The 19,532-nt window shown below is 37.9% G+C and overlaps 1 protein-coding gene across 1 annotated transcript in view; it reads right to left on the bottom strand.

Moving 5' to 3' along the window:
• Positions 1–19,532, bottom strand: part of hdac7a (histone deacetylase 7a) — a 62,189-nt gene continuing 42,657 nt past the window's right edge. The window contains exons 11-23 of the mRNA XM_008413106.2: positions 18,750–18,953; positions 18,362–18,584; positions 16,774–16,907; positions 16,498–16,618; positions 16,325–16,374; positions 11,491–11,598; positions 10,700–10,755; positions 9,841–9,928; positions 9,621–9,740; positions 9,440–9,537; positions 2,209–2,327; positions 1,224–1,357; positions 1–1,078 (exon numbers count right to left, since the gene is read on the bottom strand). Coding sequence (XP_008411328.1) covers positions 917–1,078; positions 1,224–1,357; positions 2,209–2,327; positions 9,440–9,537; positions 9,621–9,740; positions 9,841–9,928; positions 10,700–10,755; positions 11,491–11,598; positions 16,325–16,374; positions 16,498–16,618; positions 16,774–16,907; positions 18,362–18,584; positions 18,750–18,953 — 1,617 coding nt within the window. The 3' untranslated portion in view covers positions 1–916. The remainder of the gene's footprint in view (positions 1,079–1,223; positions 1,358–2,208; positions 2,328–9,439; positions 9,538–9,620; positions 9,741–9,840; positions 9,929–10,699; positions 10,756–11,490; positions 11,599–16,324; positions 16,375–16,497; positions 16,619–16,773; positions 16,908–18,361; positions 18,585–18,749; positions 18,954–19,532) is intronic.

Below are 19,532 nucleotides of genomic sequence, written 5' to 3'. Positions count from 1 at the left end.
ACACCCCATCAGTGTTAATTAATCCTTTAAAGCAAAAGTGAGTTTTTGCTTTAAAGGAAAAATTCTTTAAAGTTTTTTTGACAAAAAAGTCAAAATTTTTTGTCAAAATCGTCAGCTCAAAAGTATAATTTTTAAAAACTAAAATCAACAAAAATGTTGATTTTTTTTTGGTACCTACTCACCAGTGAACAAAGCATGAACTATTTCAATTAAACAAATAAACTAACCAGATTTTTTTTTGTAGGAATGGGATTGTAGATCCAAAACTTCAAATGGTTCTTCCTTACTAAATGAAAGGCATCCAGTTTGCTTATTATTTCATGTAACAATTCAAATTCAGTTAATTTATATAGCGCCAATTCACAATAAATGTGGTCTCATGGCACTTTACAACAAAGTAATTTAAATTTAATCACACATACATTCCAGCTGATCCTCGTTATAAGGCAGTAAGCTCAATTAATTATTCAAAGTAGGTTATTAAAAAGTTTCTATTGAAGGAAACTCAGCAGATTACATCGAGTCGATGACTTGCAGAATTCACTCTTTGTGTTTCAGGTTTAACTGAAGAAATCTGAAAAAATATGTTGTATAGTCCGAGCAATAATAAACACAGGATATAGGTCAGCCTTTATTTGAAAAGACTTGTTGTATTGAGAGACATTTTAAAACAACAATTAACAGTAGATTTGGGTGCATCAAGGTAAACGTTGGAGTGTAAGTCAATGAGGAAATACAGCCCTAATTAGCATCAATTTTGAAGGAAAGCAGAAATATTGGAAAAGATGATCACTTTGCGCTGAACCTAACATTTTTATAGGTAGATTTTAACTATATATGTCACAGTTTATTACATTTTTTAAATCAGGTCAGGGAGCGTACATGGCCCCCGGGCCTCACTTTGAATACTCCTGCTTTAAACCAAGGGGCAGCTGTTAATTGCTAATGCAAGAAAAAGGCAGAGAGTGGATAAGTTAAAGTGTTGCTGCTGCTCACTTTGTATTTCTATCACAGTCTGGAGGGAGCGCATTGCGTTGGCGTTGGGTTTTTGGAGCAGAACATCCTCTGGCATTGCGTCCTGCAAGAAAAGCCACGACAGAAAAAAAWTCTGTTAAATCAGAGAAAACAGCAGCATGCTTACATCACTGCACTAGACCTAAAAAAGTAGTTTTAGGACATAAGTTAGTTACTTTTAAAAAACTCAATTACCCAGGATGCCTTACCTGCATACCCAGTAGTTCACTAACGCAAGCTTCAGATGCGTCACAGATGGCTGTGAGGTCATGACCTCCCTCAAGGGCCAGAATCAGACGGCCTCCAGCGAGGGACATGAGCTGGCGGGTCARGAAGCCGAAGCCTGAAGCAAACACAGAAACAATCACGAGGAACGGCTTAGTTCAAACATGAGGAGCACTAAGGCTGACAGGTGAGCTGCAGTTACAACACCAACAGCTACAAAAACTGTTACGGAAACCGTGACAAAGCTAAACTGCTATGAAAGGGGCCACTTCAAGTGTTWTCCAACAACATAGAATCAGTTTGTAGCACAATTAAGWARCTCTGTTACCTTCAGTTGTTAAAAAAAAAAAAAAATGACATAGTAATTTAACGCCTAAAAAATTAAGCCTCYGTCTCTTTAAGAAGCTCCTGCTCYTTCTAAAACTGTCTTCAGGAAGTCATCACAACAACTTTTTTACCAGTGTTTCTGAGAAGTAGCTCGCTTAATGAGCTCAGCAGTGGTTTGCTAATTGCAGCCTGTTAGTCTGAAGGAGCTGACTAGAGTTTTTTTTTTAAAGCTGAATGGTTGACATGGAGATTAAAAGGTATGTTTATGATGAGGGAATAACATTATAACATGATGTTAAGCTTAAAAAAGTCAACTTTGCATGATACTGCCCCTTTAGTTTTCCATAGAAAGTACAGCTGGCTCAGAGCTTTCATGTTTGCAGTGTCTTGCTTAATTAATGTTACCACCATGTCTCAGATGTTATAAATAAAAATGTATGTTTCATACATTGTGGCATAGCAACAAAGTTGAACTATGAAATAACCACATAATAAAWGAGGTGAGACGTGATCCTGCTCTTTGCTCCACACTGGACACAAGGCGCAACTATCAATTTTGTCCCAAGGACTGTAATAAATATTAGGCAATTCAAGTTTCAAAGAAGACAAGACCACACTGGCTGGTTGGAGAGCTGTGCTTACACTTGGCAGAGACTTTGTACCCGCCCAGAGGAGCAGGGTTCCCCTCAGCTGCGTCGAACCCGGCCGACACCAAAACCACATCTGGAGAGAACTCCTGGGCAATGGGCATCACCACAGACCTGCAGGGACACAACTGGTGATCTGTCATTTCATGGAGCAAAGACTGGATGATGCTAGCACCAACCCAGAAGGTTCCTAACTTCAACATTAAATCCTGTTCTGAGGAATTTGAGGACACATTGTTTTATTTTTGTCCTTTTCAACTAATAAAAAGTAAATACATTGTTTGCACCATGTTATTTGATTGCGTTGTTGTTTCTATGTAATATTTGTGTACTATCAGAGTAATTTCTAAAGGTATCATAGGAATAAGGAATTCTATCTAGGCCTGTAACGATAACCAATTTTGCTTGATGATAAATTTACGATATTACAATAAACGATAACATTGTTGCTTTAGTACCATTTTCAATTATTATAATAGTAATGTYATAATAATGCAAGAACACATTCTCAAAGATCCATAAACTTTAAATTCTAATGAACATTTAACACTGGAACTGGAAGACATTTTAAATATCCAAAATAAATAAACAAAAACAACAGAAACAACAAATAAAATGAATTATGAAGTCTCTAAATTTTTATTCAAAAAAGGGGCAAGTTGAGACCAAAGCACTAAACTGAAAACTTTTAGCATCCAGTTTATAGAAGATAGAGACAATAGAAAAAAAACATCATGCAAATTGAAATTATTGAACTCATTTTAATTTTTCATGTGATGAATTAATTKACTGTTTATTGAAACAGGCCTAATTCTACCTTTACATTTTGTCTCATTTTGGCATTGATCATCACAAAGTAGAGCATATTTATAAAATGGAAAGAAAATTTGATCAAAATATTAATCAAAATTATCATTTGTTCATAGCATTCTTTAATATCTTTAAAAAAAATCTTCTGTGCAACAAATTGATTTTAGAAGCCAAGGGCACATGTGTAATATGAAGCCAACATAAACAAAACAACTTAATTGTGCACTTCACAAATGTGGTTTTTATACAAGAGAAGGTTGAAAGAGTTTCCCAAATAACAATGCACATTACAATAAACACAGCATCCCCATGGTGAAACATGGTTCTGCCAGCTTTTCTTCCTCTTGCAGCTGCAACAGCAGCAAAATGTGATTTTAACAAAGTGCTAACTCATGAGGGCTGAACACAAGCCACACTCATCATAAAAACTTTTAGAAACCATCCAAGTACCTCCTTTATTGCAAAGCTCAGGGATGTGAGCACTTCAGTGAGTATATTTATCTAGTCTCGAGAATAGAAAGATGTTCTTCAAGGWAGAAGATAAAAAATAATAGAGGGATCATGACTTTCTTCAAAACAAAATGTATTTCAAATATTTAAACAGTCAATCCTTTCAAATAAAGATAAGAAAGACTAAAACAGGAGTAACTACTGCAGTACTTTTATGTATTTCTAACATTTGCTCCTCGTTTCCACTGAAGGAGGAAACAAGGCCTTTCCTCCTTCAATTTTGTTTGTTTCTGTTGAAACAGACCAAATAGCYCCCCCACCCCCAGCACAGCATTCCAGGCCACATTCAGTTGTAAATTCATATGAAAACGAGGCATCTGTGAAATGTACTTTGTAAATCCTGTTTTGCTTTGATTCTACCCACTGGTTGTAGTTCTTGTTTTTGCCAGCGTGTGGTGCTGTTTCTACATAGAGAGGTCTGAAGATGCAGGAAGTTGAAAAAAACCATGTTTTTGCTGGATAGGAGCTTTAAACTAGATGGCATACAGACAATTCACATAATAGACTACTTCTCCTCTGTATATTTAACTTCAATTTTCCATCTACCCATTGAGAGTCCAACAGCGGTGGAAATACTCTCCTGAATACGCCGRACCACATTTTTGTTAACTGAAATAAATAAAAACGTTAATTAATAGGGAAAAACTATCACTAACTGGAATTATATTGTGCATTTATAAAATTAACCAAAACATACAAAAGTTATATAGTATTCTTCATTTCTTGCTTATGAGACTATTTATTAGCCATTTGAACTGAGGTGAAATAGATGTTCCCCCCTGGACAAGCAGTTTACATCAGCTGTTGGCAAATGATGGCACTCGATAATCCTCCTAGTCACAAAATGGCGACAGTTGTGAGAAAACACCGATCAGTTGATAACTTAATACTTTTCTTCAAAATGAGATCTTCTGTTGACTGTTCATTACCCCAATATACAAAATAAAAAAATATATTTTGTCCTTCTTGAATTCTGCACGTAAAAATAAAGCAAAGTATGAAAAAACTAAAACTATTACTATGACTAATAAAAACTAAGCTAAGACTAAACACTATTTAACTAAAAATAACTAATAAAAACTAGCAAACACACGCTAAAAACTAATTAAAGCCATCTAAGTTAGACAAAAAAGGCCACAATGAAATACAACTAAACTATGATGAAAAACTCCAAACTATTGTAACCACATGCTGTACCGTTCAGTGTAAATAAGGCATTAGATTAAAGTGAAGTGTTGTGGGAGAACAATTTACGAATGAAGGAGATAAACACATTAAAGGGGTTATTATGAGCTTAACAGAAAAGCTACAGCTACAACGAGCCTCTTCAACTGTAAGTTAGCTCAACTGTAAATAATGATCTAATAGACATATAAAGGAAGCTATATCTTCTGATTTGTCAGCATTTTACCTGGACAGCCTCATAAAGATAACAAATACTTATGATCCAATCTAAAGACTCATTAACTTGACAAGTGACACAAACTGTGGCAGATCCCAAACTCAGCAGCTCAAACTGCATTGACAAAGGACTATTGTTTCTCTGCTGGACAAGCTGCAGCGCCTCAAGTGAGACAGGTCTGCTTGACGGAGTGGGTTTGCTGACAGCTCTTATGCACGATACATATTTCCTCAACGTTGTTGTTGTTACGAGGAAAAAAAAATTAAAAACCACATCGGGGCTTAGAGGTGGAAAGAGGCTCGACTAATGCAGAACCACACTGCAGGTCGGTGAAGTTCAAAGCCGCGGTGTGCCGGTCTGTTTCCCATTAAAAGCTTGTCACTCTCTTCACGTCATTGGACACAGAAAGAGAGAGAGAGGGGAAAAGCAGTCCATCTGGGATCCATTTACTTTCATTATTCTGCCCGGGGACTAAGTAGACCTCCCTCCCCTTCATACCACCGTGCAAACAGACAGCGTGAGCTCAGAGGATGTAAAGAGTCTAAAAGTACAAACGAGTTTCAGAATTTGCATAGAAACGTAAACACAAATCGCACAAACACAGAAAGGTTTTGATTCCCTGAAGGATTCCTTGAAGCAAAGAGCATGAGCCCACTCTTCACTTGCTCTCGTAAACAACAGTAAACCACAAAAAAACCAACTCCACCTCCTCTTTAGGCCCATTAAAAACTAGCACGGTCCCCCCGGAGCGCGTAACTACAGGCATCCTGATGGGAATAGGGAGAGGTGAGGTTAAAGGAGAGGAGGGGATGCTTATTAAAGATCAATAAGGAGAGAGGACAGGAAGAGGGGGATCGTGCCGGTTATTGGCGAGGCTTGGCGTGATGGAAACTGAGGGGGTGGGAAGGTAGGAGTGTAGGGATAAGGTAAAAATGCAGCAAAGTAGCGTCTTTCGAGCATGAACGCACATAAATGTTTCCTCGTAAAACGCATTCCGGTAGAGATTTTTTTTTTCATTCAAACCATAAAATGTTTGAAAGCGCTGTATGCTACAAACCGGCTCTAAGAAGTGGTGGTGAAGAGTTGGGGGACTTTAAAGCACCTTGTTAGGGTCTAACACAATAAATATACTTTGAAGATCAGGATGCATATCTTAAAATCTTAAACTATAACTAAGTCTGTTATGATAACATGCTATAAATTAAATACAGGGCAATTCTTTTCATAAAAATAACTATAAAATAGAATAGATAAACAGGAGATAAATAAATAAATAAATAAATAAATAAATAAATAAATAAATAAATAAATAAATAAATAAATAAATAGGTCTTAAAATAGTAAAAAATATAAAAAGTAACAATTACAGACATTAGGAGTGTTGTATTTTACAGAGCCCTCTAGGGGACATGGGGAATTTTTTTTCTTTTGCGTTCCCTCGCAAAAGGTTTTGTGTTCCCTCGCAATAATCTACTGATCAGTTCATGCGGCATAATTGATACTGTAAGCCATTTTTACGGTGGCCGCCGTACTTTCTGCTTTAATACAAGCTTATAAGGTTTTTCCATGGACTATTGAGTTATTATCGTGGGGTAATCAGTCATCTGATTGTGTTCATCTGAATGGTTTAAAGAGCTGATTTCAGTGCCATTCCATTTTAGCCTTAACAGACATAAACATGCAGTAAATGAATCGATTTTCAATCAGTTTTTTGCACCAAAGCGTTAATAATAATAATCACATTTTATTATTATAAAACACAGCAAACTAATGGTGGTAGAGGGCAGCACTGGGTTAACTTGGGGAATCTCATCTGTCCGTATCAATTGTATCAATCAATTCCAAATCTCTTCTTTGATCTGTCACAATTATCGATTTATTCCATTTTGATTATCATGCTCCAAACTTTGCCAGGACTGACCACCGATCACCCGCTTCCTCATACACACTAAGTCAGCAGCCGGTAACCTTCGCATTCATACTTGATGACAGTCACGGCCACATCGACACACCCACCACCCAGGTGTCAAAGCCGCTGCTCCTGTCAGATCAATAATTACTTATTTCATTCATATGGCTCTTATAGAGCCTCAGTGAAAACGTGTTTATTATTATTAACGCTTCGGTGCAGAAAACTGATTTAAAATCGATTTATTTACTGCATGTTTATGTCTGTTAAGGCTAAGATGGAACGGCACTGAAAGCAGCTCTTTAAATCATTCAGATGAACACAACAGAGACACAATCAGATGACTGATTACCCTGCGATAATAACTCAGAAATAGTCCATGGAAAAAGCTTGTATTAAAGCAGAAAGTACGGCGGCCACCGTAAGAAAGGCTTACAGTATTCAGTTATGCCGCATGAACTGATCAGATTATTGCGAGGGAACGCAAAAGAAAAAAAAAATCCCCAGAACCACGCTGTGAAATATTACTACTACAGGTAGTAATATTTCACAGACGGAGCGCCGCTTCTGCTCCACCTGGTAGTGACTCTCACACCGAACCTCTGCTTAAAGCTGCAGCATCCAACTTAAAAATATAAATTTTACATTCGTATTAAAACTTTTGCTGTCCTAACATGAGACAGATAATCTCTGAGAAAATAATTGATCTCCTCCCTGTTCATAATTACTCCGCTCAGTCAGAAACAGCCAATCAGAACTAGCAGTAATCAGCTAGCCACATGCTATCAAGAAGTTTTAATTCAGTAACTCAGGATTGTTTATTGTAATGGATCCTGTATTGGCCTTTAAATGTTAAGTTTTATACTTCAATTTTTTGGCAATGTTGAGAGGTTTTATTTGGACTTTTTGCATTATTTAGCCTCTTCAGAGCCTTCATATGTTTTCAGTCTATTAAAGATAGTATTGCTGATAGCAGTACAATTTGCACAATGCCTGTTTTGTTTTGTTTTTATTCTTGGAAAAAGTTATTTAAAACAAGTTTTTGTCTAAATTAAGGTGAATTCATGGTTCCTTTTTCCACATAATGTAACCGGTATTGTTCATGATTAAAAAAAATTAAAATTATGTGATCGTATCGGTGATCGGCCGTGATAGGCCCTCATGGGTGATTGGAATCGGAATCGGCAGGAAAACACCTGATCGTCACATCTCCAGTTAAAACAAGAAATTAATAAACCTTAACTTCTTAAAAAGAACACTAAATAAGTAAAATAGATTTAAAAAGATTGAAAACAAACTGTATATTAAATAGATTAACAGTATCAATTTGAACTTAAATAGAACTATAACCTAGGTTTAAATAAATAGTATCTTTAATACCCAACATTAGGCTTAAATTTCAAAACGGGGATTATATAAAATATTCGGAAAGAAACAGGGAAACTATTTTGCATTGAATTTTGTGTGTCAACTGTTTGTATAATTGTTGTTTCTTTTCTTTTCTACAAAATAATAAGCCGGCAGTTTAAACTTATTTTCTGGTCTGTGGTCACTAATACACTTACCCTTATCCCTACTCCCGTAGCCTAACCTAGAACTGGTAATATCTTATTGTGAGTTCCAGGACTGTAAACACATCGTAAGTGTTACAAGCGCAGTTATGATGGTTAAAAAATTGGCTTTTTGCCCTCTGGTGTTATGCCTGTATGCATAATTTTTAGATGTAAACAATAACATGCAATGTATCTAAAAACTGGACACTTATTGTTTATTGCCATTAAACATGATCTGCTTTGTCTCAGACGCACTCTAGAGTGGGAACACCGTCACACTGAAAATCTCTGTCTTTCTACCGGTGCAGTCAGCAGAAACGCCAGAGGTCAGGTTCATACTACACAGGGTCAGTCTTAACAGAATACAGTTAATTTTTTCTAAAAACTAGTTTTAAGAGTAATATAAAAGCTATTACATCTGAAGGATTTACACATTTCAAGCAGATTGTCAGCAGACATTCAACTATTTTCTATGAATTGTGATCCATTCCTTAAAAGAATCATAGAAACGTGGATTTGGTTTGTTTCTATGTGAAAACAAGTATGCACGTGTACGTCTATCAACTCTCCGCTGCTCCCTTTTTTCCCATAACCACAGTTTCCTTGAGGTTTAATATCGCAGACGACCAAAACGACCACATGACTGAATCTTTATTGGTGCTAAACACCCACCAATGACAATTACCCAACCCACCATCAGGAAGTCAGACATCCGCAGTCTATCGAAAACGAGACCTGGAGAGTAGTTACAGTAAAACATCTGAGGCTGCTGGAAAAACCAGGGAGCAGCCAACACATGCGCTCCAAATGACAAAGATTCTGAATTACGCCAGAAGTGCGTCAGAGACAATGTGGAGCCGAGACGCTGATCGGCCAGGCTATGTGTTGTGGCTCGGTGTGAAGGAAACGAGGGGAAATGTTCTAATTAAGGCTTGTGTGGATGATTCTATTGCTAATCAATAAAAGTGTCAAACCAACTAACTGAAATAAATGTCCCTTGTTTCAGTGAGTTGCTGTTTCGAGAAGGAGAAGGAGCTTGTACCTGAATGCAGCAAGGTACTCAGCATCTCCCATAGGCGGCTCCAAGCCTCCGGTCCAGGCTATGTTCACGTTGAAGCCCTCACCAGCTCCAGAACCAACCTAAAACCCAGAAAACACAGTCAGACCCAGTGTTTCTCTGAGGTTTCGCTTTTCACTACAGGTACGACCGATTTTCACCCAACCTCAGTTGGTGAACCGCTGCCAGGGAAGAAGTTTGCATCATCGTAGCGATGAAGTGAAATGTACAGAACACTGGGGTCGCTGTAGAACACCTCCTGGGTGCCGTTACCATGGTGAACATCCTATAGAGAGAATATCCACTAATTAAATAAATATAACACAGACAGGATATACATTTTTATAAAGGTTTTGCTGACAGAGTACAACTAGGAGACATCTCACCCAGTCGACGATGAGGATCTTGCTGACACTGAGCTTCTGCTGGAGCTGCTTGGCAGCTATGGCAACAGAGTTAAAATAACAGAAACCCCTAAAAGACAAACACAGATAATTAAAAGATAAATAAAAACATGAAAAATAACAAGTTTAGTTAGAACAACAAATCCTACAATTATGAACCAATTTGTGTGTCTATTTCCTTTTGCTTGTTGATTATTTTTTTATAATTCATGTTTGATGAAAACATTAAAATGTTTTTATTAAGGTGTTGCTAGTAGTAGATAGTACAGAATCAGTTTTATTGGAAAATTAAATACATTAAATATATGACTTTTTCTTGATTGAAATGTAAAATGGGATCAGATCAAGGGAAGACTGAAAATTAAAGAAAACATTTATGGTTTGTTGCCAAACATAGCATAAAATGCATAAAAAGATGGATATGTCTAATATTCATATTTTTTAGCAAAGAAATATGCTAAATCTAAATTAGATGGCCTGTTGTCATAAGGTCCTGTTAAAATTAGTAATATCTTATATTTCACTTATGTAAATTCGGAACACAAATTCTGATCACAGACATGTTTCTCAAAATATTACCTAAATGTTTATTGCATTGGTTTCTATTGCTTTGTCAAGCTTCTATTACTAAGAAATGGTTTTATAGTATTTGCAAAGGAAAAGTTGTTATACTTTGAAAATAGTCTCAAAACACATAAGAGTATTCCAAAAAAGTTTTCAGAGAATAAAATCCCATAAACGAACAACAACAAAAGAAAGAGTGGTGCTGAATAAACGACAAGAGAAAGAAAAAAGTACATTTAGTGTGGTTGTATAAAACAGAGCATATATACACACTCACATTGGGTTGGAGGGGTCGGCGTGATGTCCTGGAGGTCTTACCACAGCAAAGCCATTCTGTGCAGCAGATAAAGACGTGTTAACCTACGTCTCATTACTGTTAGCATGCTGCATTCTAACCTGCCATAACAACTCTAATATTAAATGATTTGTTTTAGTTTTCCATCTGTAATATTATTTACTACTAACAGTAAAACAAATCTTTTATGAACAATTAAGTAGTCATGGCAAAAACACACGTGATTCTTTCTACCAATGACAAACTTGTTCTTCCACTGAACAACCTAGTTCCTGCAAAGAAGTAAATTAATATGTGTTCAAATTAAAAACGGGTATCTATCGTATCCTTAATGGGAAAAACTATTATCCTGGTAAGAAATGTGACTTCTGATGATAAAAATAAATGGCTATGATTGTTGATTTTGTGTTTAAACTATAATTTTCTCTACTTTAGATTCCATAAAAGCATACATATTAAAACTAGGGCCAAAGGCAATAAAATGTTAATTTCATATCATCCGTCCAAATTAAAAGATTTATTTTACATTGAAGGACAGTGATTCTGATTGAATTGTAACTGCTGCTTCCTCCTGCTTGTTGTTCCGCTACAGTTATTTTATGTTCAACAAACAGAAAAAATACATAGCAGAGCAGGTTATCTATGCCTTAATCTGGGTTGTAGATGTACTTTACTGTAAGTACATCAAGTTTTCAGCATTAATTGTAACTGAAGGAAACATTTTTATCCGACTTCAGCTAACGCTTTAGTACGGCTGCTCTCTGGTTTCTGACCTTGAGCTCTCCTTTGGCTACCCTGAATGACAGCTCAACAACGCTGCCCGCCGCCATGCGTGACGCCGTAGAAGTATGCGACTCGTTCCAGATGGTGTCATTGTCCACCTGTCCATCACAACAAACACATCAACATTTAGACACACTCCTCTACGACCAGGAAACCTCATAAATGAAGCAGAGTAGTTAGAGAAATAGGTGTTACAATTACTGTAGATCAAACATAAATAAGGTTTTGTATGTTTGCCTTCTTAAAAAACACCTCCAATATATAGATATTTTGGAGGTTGACCGTTTTCTATTTTTTCTGGCCTGGAAAATCACTTTTTGTTTATTCTCTGCACCTAAAAAATATATTTTAGTCACCCTTTCAGGGTTTCCCCCAGAAAACTTGCTAAGCCCGGTGGTAAAGGCTCCGAGGCGGTCCACCGTGTTTTTGTATTAAAAGATGTTAAGTAGACAGGAAAAGTAAAAATGTCACTGGGTAATTATATGCTATGGGAAAACATCGCCAGTGAACTGCTTTATAAAACCACATAGTTTTTAAGACTAGTGTCTTAAAAACAACTAATCAAAAAATACAATTAATATATAAATTATTTCCAATTCTGTTAAATCCAAATTAAGTCAGCAGCTCCATCAGACCTCCCAGGGCTTCAGGGGCCCCATAAATGCTAATATTTTAGCATTTATGTAACATGTAATGTTACATAAATGCTAATATTTTAGCATTTATGTAACATGTAATGTTACATTACATGTAACATTTGTTTATTGAGATTATCAGTGCTGCTGAATTTGACATAATGGCTTCAGCATACATACAAAAATTTAAATTTAACATTTATACATAAGATTTTAAGTAGCTGCCAAGTTTACTTTGTAAAAGTTCAAAGAACAATACTCAGTCAGATTGGTTTGCTACCATAGCAACCATTTGATGCTGTGAGTTTAATCTTTGAGTTTCAGCTGCGTTTGTTCACAAATACAAATTAGTAAACTGCAATTATAATGTATTGCTTTTTAGGTTTGCCAGTTAAACTATCCCCCTGTCCTAGATTTCACTAAATCAAACACAGAAGCTGTTAGAGGTGCTGATGTTTTTAGCAACAAAAGAAATCAAATTCTGCTCCACGCCTCATACACCCTTGGACCGGCCCTGCATGATGTGGTTATCTGTTCCACTGCACAGAGATGAGCAACAAATGGGAGATTTAATTCAATGCTGCTAATGTAACTTTAGTAGCTCTTTTATTTCGTGTCTGTTGAGTTTTTAACAAGGGGACACAGAAACTACTTTGGTTGGCCGAGTTTCTGGACGAGTTTTTCAGATGTGCGGTGGCCGCGCACATTAACTCTGTCCGACTAAGTGGGAAAAACATTTGACACGGTTTAGTGCTTAGTGTAACCGGAAAAATAATACTACTAATAATAATAAAATATAAAATCAGTGTGATGCATGACAGCTAGATGAGCGCGAAAGGTCCTCACAGGTTAAACCTGCATGATGACTGATTAGCACTGGGTCGTTAACCACTAACGCACCGACCAACTGCGAACACAGACCTAAACTTTACAGCAGGGGTTCCCAAACTACAGCCCGCGGGCCGAATCCGGCCCGCCTCCACACTTGGTCCGGCCCCCTGAACAATGCCAGAGAGCATTCAGATTTTTTTTTTCATCTACCATATTTTCCAGACTATAAGCCGTTTGTATGTGAATTTTTCTTCAACCACCAGGGGGCTCTTTAGCAGGAAGTGAATCATTGGAAGTCTGTTACTTGCGCACCAACATTGAGCCCACAAGCAGCAAAATGAGTAAGAAACAGATCAGATGTCTTTGGAAAGTTTCTTTGCAAAGGAGAAAAGGCCCAGAGAACAGATAGGAGAATGGATTTATCCCGGACCGGTAGGTGAGTCCCCACATTACAAGCCCGCTCTGCGTAACATGCGGCGACCAGCTGCTAATGAGGCAATGAAGCTTCAAGCTGCTTCGCCACGTAGAGACCAAGCAGGCTGTGGATATCAGCAACACTTCGGGTGTTATTGTCTCTAGTCACTCCCAGATGGGACCGTCTGGTTGCAGAGAAACAAGCTCAGGGCTCCCGTTAGTCATTATCGTGAGTTAAAATTTTCACAAAAGTAAAATGTTCGTTTTTGTGGCGTATCTGTTATGTAAACGTTACAGTAGCGACCAGAGTCGGAGCGTTTGGGCAGTGGTCGAGAGGAGATGAGTAGAGCTTGTGAGTCTCAAGTCTGGTTTAGACGGAAAGATTTAAGAATGTCGGTCGATTCTCCAAACCTCTGTGACCACAGAGCTGATAAAAGTACAACAGGTTCGATCGGTTCGTGTTTCCAACGCAGGAGCAACACAAACCGATTCCAGTCACGAACATCCCGATTCCAGAGGATAATCCAGTAAAACCCCCAACATAGCGCGAATTTACAATAACCAAACACGGATGACGATGTAGAAGCAATAGTGATAGTTTGTGGAGTCATTTTAAGAGATAAAAGACGTAACAAAAATAAATGCCGGTGGATAAAAGACGACGGGAGCAGCCGCTCTATTTGCTGCACTATGATTTGGAGGTGACTGTGTTTTTTCATAGTTAACATTTTTAACTGAATAAACATAATGACCTTTAGAAACATTTCCACATATCATCTCCGATATCCACCGGACTCTCAGTTGCGCCATGTCAGCTGTTTGGGATTCCCCTTTGTTCTGACGTCACCGCGCTTTCTGATTGGCTACCTGTCACATTCAACAGCTTGTATTCTCCCTCTAAGTCAGGGAAAACCCCACAGGCTGCGATAAAAGGGCCAAGACAACCCAAATTGGGTATAATCAGTATTTAGTGGGAACACCAACATGTAGAAGCCTTATCTGACTGTTCAACCCCGTCCCCTTCTCCCCCCTGAGCCGCAACAAAATTTCCAAGTCTTGACCGGTCCGCGGTAATAAAAAGGTTGGGGACCACTGATTTGGCACATGCTAGTAGCAACACGAATGATCAGCACTTTTACTGTTACAGTTACCGTTCAAAAACTAATCAGTTCTGTTAAATCTAATCTTGGCACCTTTTTCTTTTTCAATGTAATAAATGTGATATTCAATTGACCTGTTATAACTCCAATTTTGGGTGTCCGCCCCCCTCTGCTGCTGTTGCATCGCTGTGGAAAACCTGGAGCGACAGAGATATCTGCGGCTTATGTTTACTGGTTAAAAAAAAACAAAAAAACTTTGGGGCTGTGGCTTATAGTTTGGAAAATATGGACTGTAATCCTTCCTGGATTTTTTCTGTGAAGAACCCAGAGAGGGTTATTTTATTGTGCTTTCTGGAAAGCACAATCCACAAAGATTGTGGGGGGGAAACTGACTTCTGCCCCCCACCAGAGAAGGGAAAAGTTATGTGGTCCTCACAGGAAAAAGTTTGGGGACCCCTGCTTTACAGGGAAGACGGGGCCAAACGCGGGGCAGCGTGTTAAGATGTGAACGCTGCATATTGTTTTGTTCACAAATATAAATCATTCTCACTGCTCCTCAAAGCACCTCTGAAAGCGCGACTACAAGTTATTCCTGAGGTTCACGTAAAGCTGCACCAGAGCTAACACGGTGGGTTTAAACTCTTACCTTAATTAATAACTCCTCATAACTAATCACAATTCCTCACAGGGAGCTGATGTAAATATCCATACAGTTCAGCCTGTGTCCATTTCGAGTGAAAGGAGGCGCGTGTGATCCACGGTGAGGTAAACTTAATCCAGCTACGGCAGCGCGCGGGGCGCTGCCGTAAACTATAAACACATCTTCTATAACCATATCTTTTAGGAATAAATCTGCTCTGGTAGTGAAACGCTGAGTAACAGAAACATTCGCAATCCGGCTTAAAAAAAGTCTATTTTTTTTCCTAAAAAAAACAAGGAAGGCTTAGCCTGGCGGTGGCGCTAATAAAGCATGGCGGGCCGCCAGGCCTATAATACACTGGGGGAAACCTGCCCTTTTGAAAATTACTTGAACTCGGTAAAAAAACAAACAAAAAAAACAACAACATTTGGGTACTTTATAGTCTTTTTTCAAGTAAAAAAAGACATTTACTATCAAATTAAAAAATGAGACCTAAGTGCGGTTACAAAAAGACAAATACTTTGTCTTGTACTTTCTAGGTTTACTGTTACAAAAGGATTTCAATTTCTCATTAATCAAAGTTTCCACCTGCATCAACCACTGAATTTATAGGATTGTCAAATTGCAGTTCGGGGGCCGAGCAAAAGCAATCCAGAAGCCGCAAATGTCCCATGGACCGCACTTTGAACAACCCTGAGCTACTCTCTGTAGTAGAATTTAACATTTTCGTTTTGTTTTAAATTACTAAAATAATCTAAACATGAGGGATTTTTTTCCCATTTATTAATCTGCCACAACTTCAGGCAAAGTGAATGCTACTCATAACTTCACAGAAAATAACTTTTAAAAAAAAAATTAATTATACCGTTAATGTCCTTTACCTTTAATTTTATATTTTCCACATTCCAAAATTCTATTTTTGTTTTCTCCTTTTCTGTCCATCTGGCTGACAGTAAAAATCCAAAGCATATTTTTCATCCCTGGTCACGGACATGCTGCTTTCAATAGTCTGAACTGTCACGATTCGACACAGGCTGTCAGGAGGACCAAGTCCGCTTGCTTTCTTTCTCTCTTTGATGTCTTTCCTGTCATCTTTCTTTTGCTCATTTTTTCCATCTTTCTTTAAAACAATATCACCTTTCATCAAAACAACAAACTGGATGTATTAAGCAGCTTCCACTAAAACATGAGTGTTTCCTCTTACCCCGACTCCGCCGCATGGCAACATGACAAACATCCTTTGCGAGAGGATTCCTGTAAAAGAGAAACAGTTGAATCTATTTTTAGCATGTTTTATCTTGAATGTAGATTTGATGGCTCTGAATACAGAACACATTTATAAAACGTTTGGATCTATCGGCTCAGGGCATGACCAACCAGCCAGTTTACGGTTGTCCAGTTTCAGCCTGTTGAGGGGGTTTGTGCCGTAAAGCAACACGTGGCGCTCCGTGTGGACCGACTGCAGCTCCTCCAGGTTGGCCTTCCGACCGCGGATACTCTGCAAGAGCAAAACATGAAGGCTTCTCTGAAAACTCTGCAGATTTACATTAAATCCTACAAGGAAGGGGAAGTGGTAGAACACAGATATTTGTACACAGTAACATGCAAATTCATTCCTTAAATGCTAACTGAGTATTCATGTGTGTGTTTTACCTCACACTGCCCTCTCAGGCCTCTCTCTTGCAATCGTGACCAGATGCTCTGTATTCTCCCAGCATGCTCTGGGTGACTGCTGTTGTCTCCACATGTGCATTGGTGTTTTAGCATCTGAGAGTCATAAACCAGCCCTGAAGAAAAAAAAAAGAGACAACAAAATAATGATTAATATTGTAATATGTTCAATATGCTCATATTCAGGAAAAGTCCAGGCCTGAAGTAAAAATCTGATCACTGTGCAGAAAATCTTTTTTTTTTAAATTGTTCACTTCCAGAAAGAATCCTATATTTACATCTACCCTGTCTGATGTTTAAAAAAATTATATTCAGATATTATGCAAATTAAAGGTGTTACAAATGGGATGCATTTGATTTCTGATACCAATGTCAATATCTGAGGTTTAGCATCCATTGATACTGATCCAATACAGAAAACCTGTGACTAAATTGGCTTAAAATGTTTCAGGGGTTTTTTCTAACACAGACAAAAATGTACTGAGTTACGATTCTGCACCAGAACAGCAAACTGAAATACATTAATAGCTTAACAAACTCAGTCAAACATGTAAAAGCAAATTTAATGTGTGCAGTAGTCAATTTGGGCCTGTCACAATAACCTTTACTGGACAATCAATTGCTCCAGAAATTATTGCAAAAAAAAAAAAAACGATAATATAATGTTAATTACACTCTCTCTCAAAGATCAATAAACTTTCATTTCTAGACAACACTTAACACTTGTCTAGAACTGGAAGACATTTTAAATATCTCAAATAAACAAATAAAAGAAACAAAAACAATAAATAAAATAGTAATAAAGTCACTCATACTGGAAAGCATTAATAAAATGGATTATAAAGTCTCAATAAACAAAATCATCCTTGAAAAAGTATTAATCATTATTCATCATTAATCAACCTAAACTGCCAGTTAAGTGTTGTAAGCACCGCAGTAACGCCTTTTGTCATCCCGTCTCTTTGGAAGTGAATGAGACTCATAAGGAAAATAAACATTTATTTGACTGCAAATGATTGAGCTAACTTTGATTTATCGTGTACATAGAAGCTGAATGCTGTTTCTCCAGAACCAGAAGACCTGAGAGGTCTGGAAGGTTGAAACAATAGCCACCTCAATATGATTATATGTAATTAAATCAAATATTATTTTCAACTAACATTATTTTAATTCATAGAATAATAATCTGTGAGGTTAGTGTAAAATATGGACTGTATTGCATGAAAGTATGACATTTTGCACAAATGCTAGCAGAGCCACAAAAAAATTATAATTATCTTACCAATGTCTGATAGGAAATAATTTCATTGCAGTGACTGGTTATTTACAGTCATATTTTGTTGTAGAAGATGTTTTTATTACGTTACCCTGAACATATTTTAAAAGTGGAATTTGTCCATTTTGTTTCTGTTTGAGAAATGCTGTACTTTCCTGCTGTGTTTGCTCACATCCTGTTTGTCTCCTGGGGGCTGAGCCCCTCTTTTCCCTAAAACCTAGTGACGCCCCTGAAGAGAAATGAGATTTGTGTCCTCTCATATTTACGTCGGCACCTTTGGGACACATGACTCACCGGTGGTGAAGCGGGGTTTGCTGACAGTGTCCTGCGCCGTCAGACTCAGCGTGTTCTCAGGCGGAGTGAGCGAGGTGGAGGCCGGCAACGAGCGCGTACGCGACAACACCCGATGGCCGCCAGGCACGCAGGCCGGCCCGCCGCCGCGGAACACAGGCACAGCCAGGGTTTCCATCTGCTGATGCATCTGCTGCAGCTGCTTCTGCTGTTCATATAGCAACGACTGGTCGGAGGGAAAGACACAGAGCAGCGTCAAAGAGAGACACAACAGAGAATCTGCTTTTTAAAGAGTTATGTCGCCATCTAGAGGAATAAAGATAAACAGCGATGATCTGCCTGCTTCTTCTGAACTCTCTGTGTTGGAATGTTTGTGATTTTTTCCCCAAACCTGGTTGAGTATGAGCGCATGCTGTAGGTTGATTTGCTCTTCGTGTGCTTTGGAACCGGTTGGCTCCACCTCCCTCAGTGACTCCGCCCGCACTCTGCTCTGGTAGCTGGTCTCCGTGGGTGAAACTCCACCGCCATCCTCAGAATCCATATCCTCAGATGGGATCTGATGCAGTCTGGGCTTCTCGCTGGACTTGGACATCAGCTGCAGGCAGACGGAACGCCGAGATCATTCAGGATGTGAAAAAGACGATGAATTAAGAGACAGAGGGGAGAACTAAATCACATTTTTGTGGGAAAGTACACCTCTGATGTACTACTGATAATAATGAAACTGTATTTTTTTTTTTTTTCAAAATCAAGCATCACACTGGAGTCAGCGCTAAAAACAGCAGTGAAACTACATGTGAAACTGAGGTGCACAGATTTAAAACTAACCTTAAGACTGTCAGAACATCCTGAATGTTGCTTATTATTTCTAAAAAGCATACACAACACAGCACAGTAATTCTAACTGAATATTTAACAATGTTTCTTCCGTATATTCTTGACATGGTGCAGGTCTTAGCTTTTATTCATAATTGTCTTAAAAATAATTAAATTTGAGTTGATGAAACCTGCAGAAACTCTATATGGAAACACATGTAACAAGTCTGTTAAAGTACTGTTATAATTCCAGTGAAAGCAGGATTTAAACTCTTATTTTATTACTTTAGAAATTTTTATTTTAAAAGAAAAAAAATGTATAATGCTCTTAAGCGTCGACTGAAAGTACTGATAACCA

This window comes from Poecilia reticulata, linkage group LG7 (genome assembly GCF_000633615.1).
Source record: "Poecilia reticulata strain Guanapo linkage group LG7, Guppy_female_1.0+MT, whole genome shotgun sequence".
NCBI classification, from domain to species: Eukaryota; Metazoa; Chordata; class Actinopteri; order Cyprinodontiformes; family Poeciliidae; genus Poecilia; species Poecilia reticulata.
Note: the sequence above shows the minus strand (reverse complement) of the source record. Positions and strands in the feature narration are given on the sequence as shown.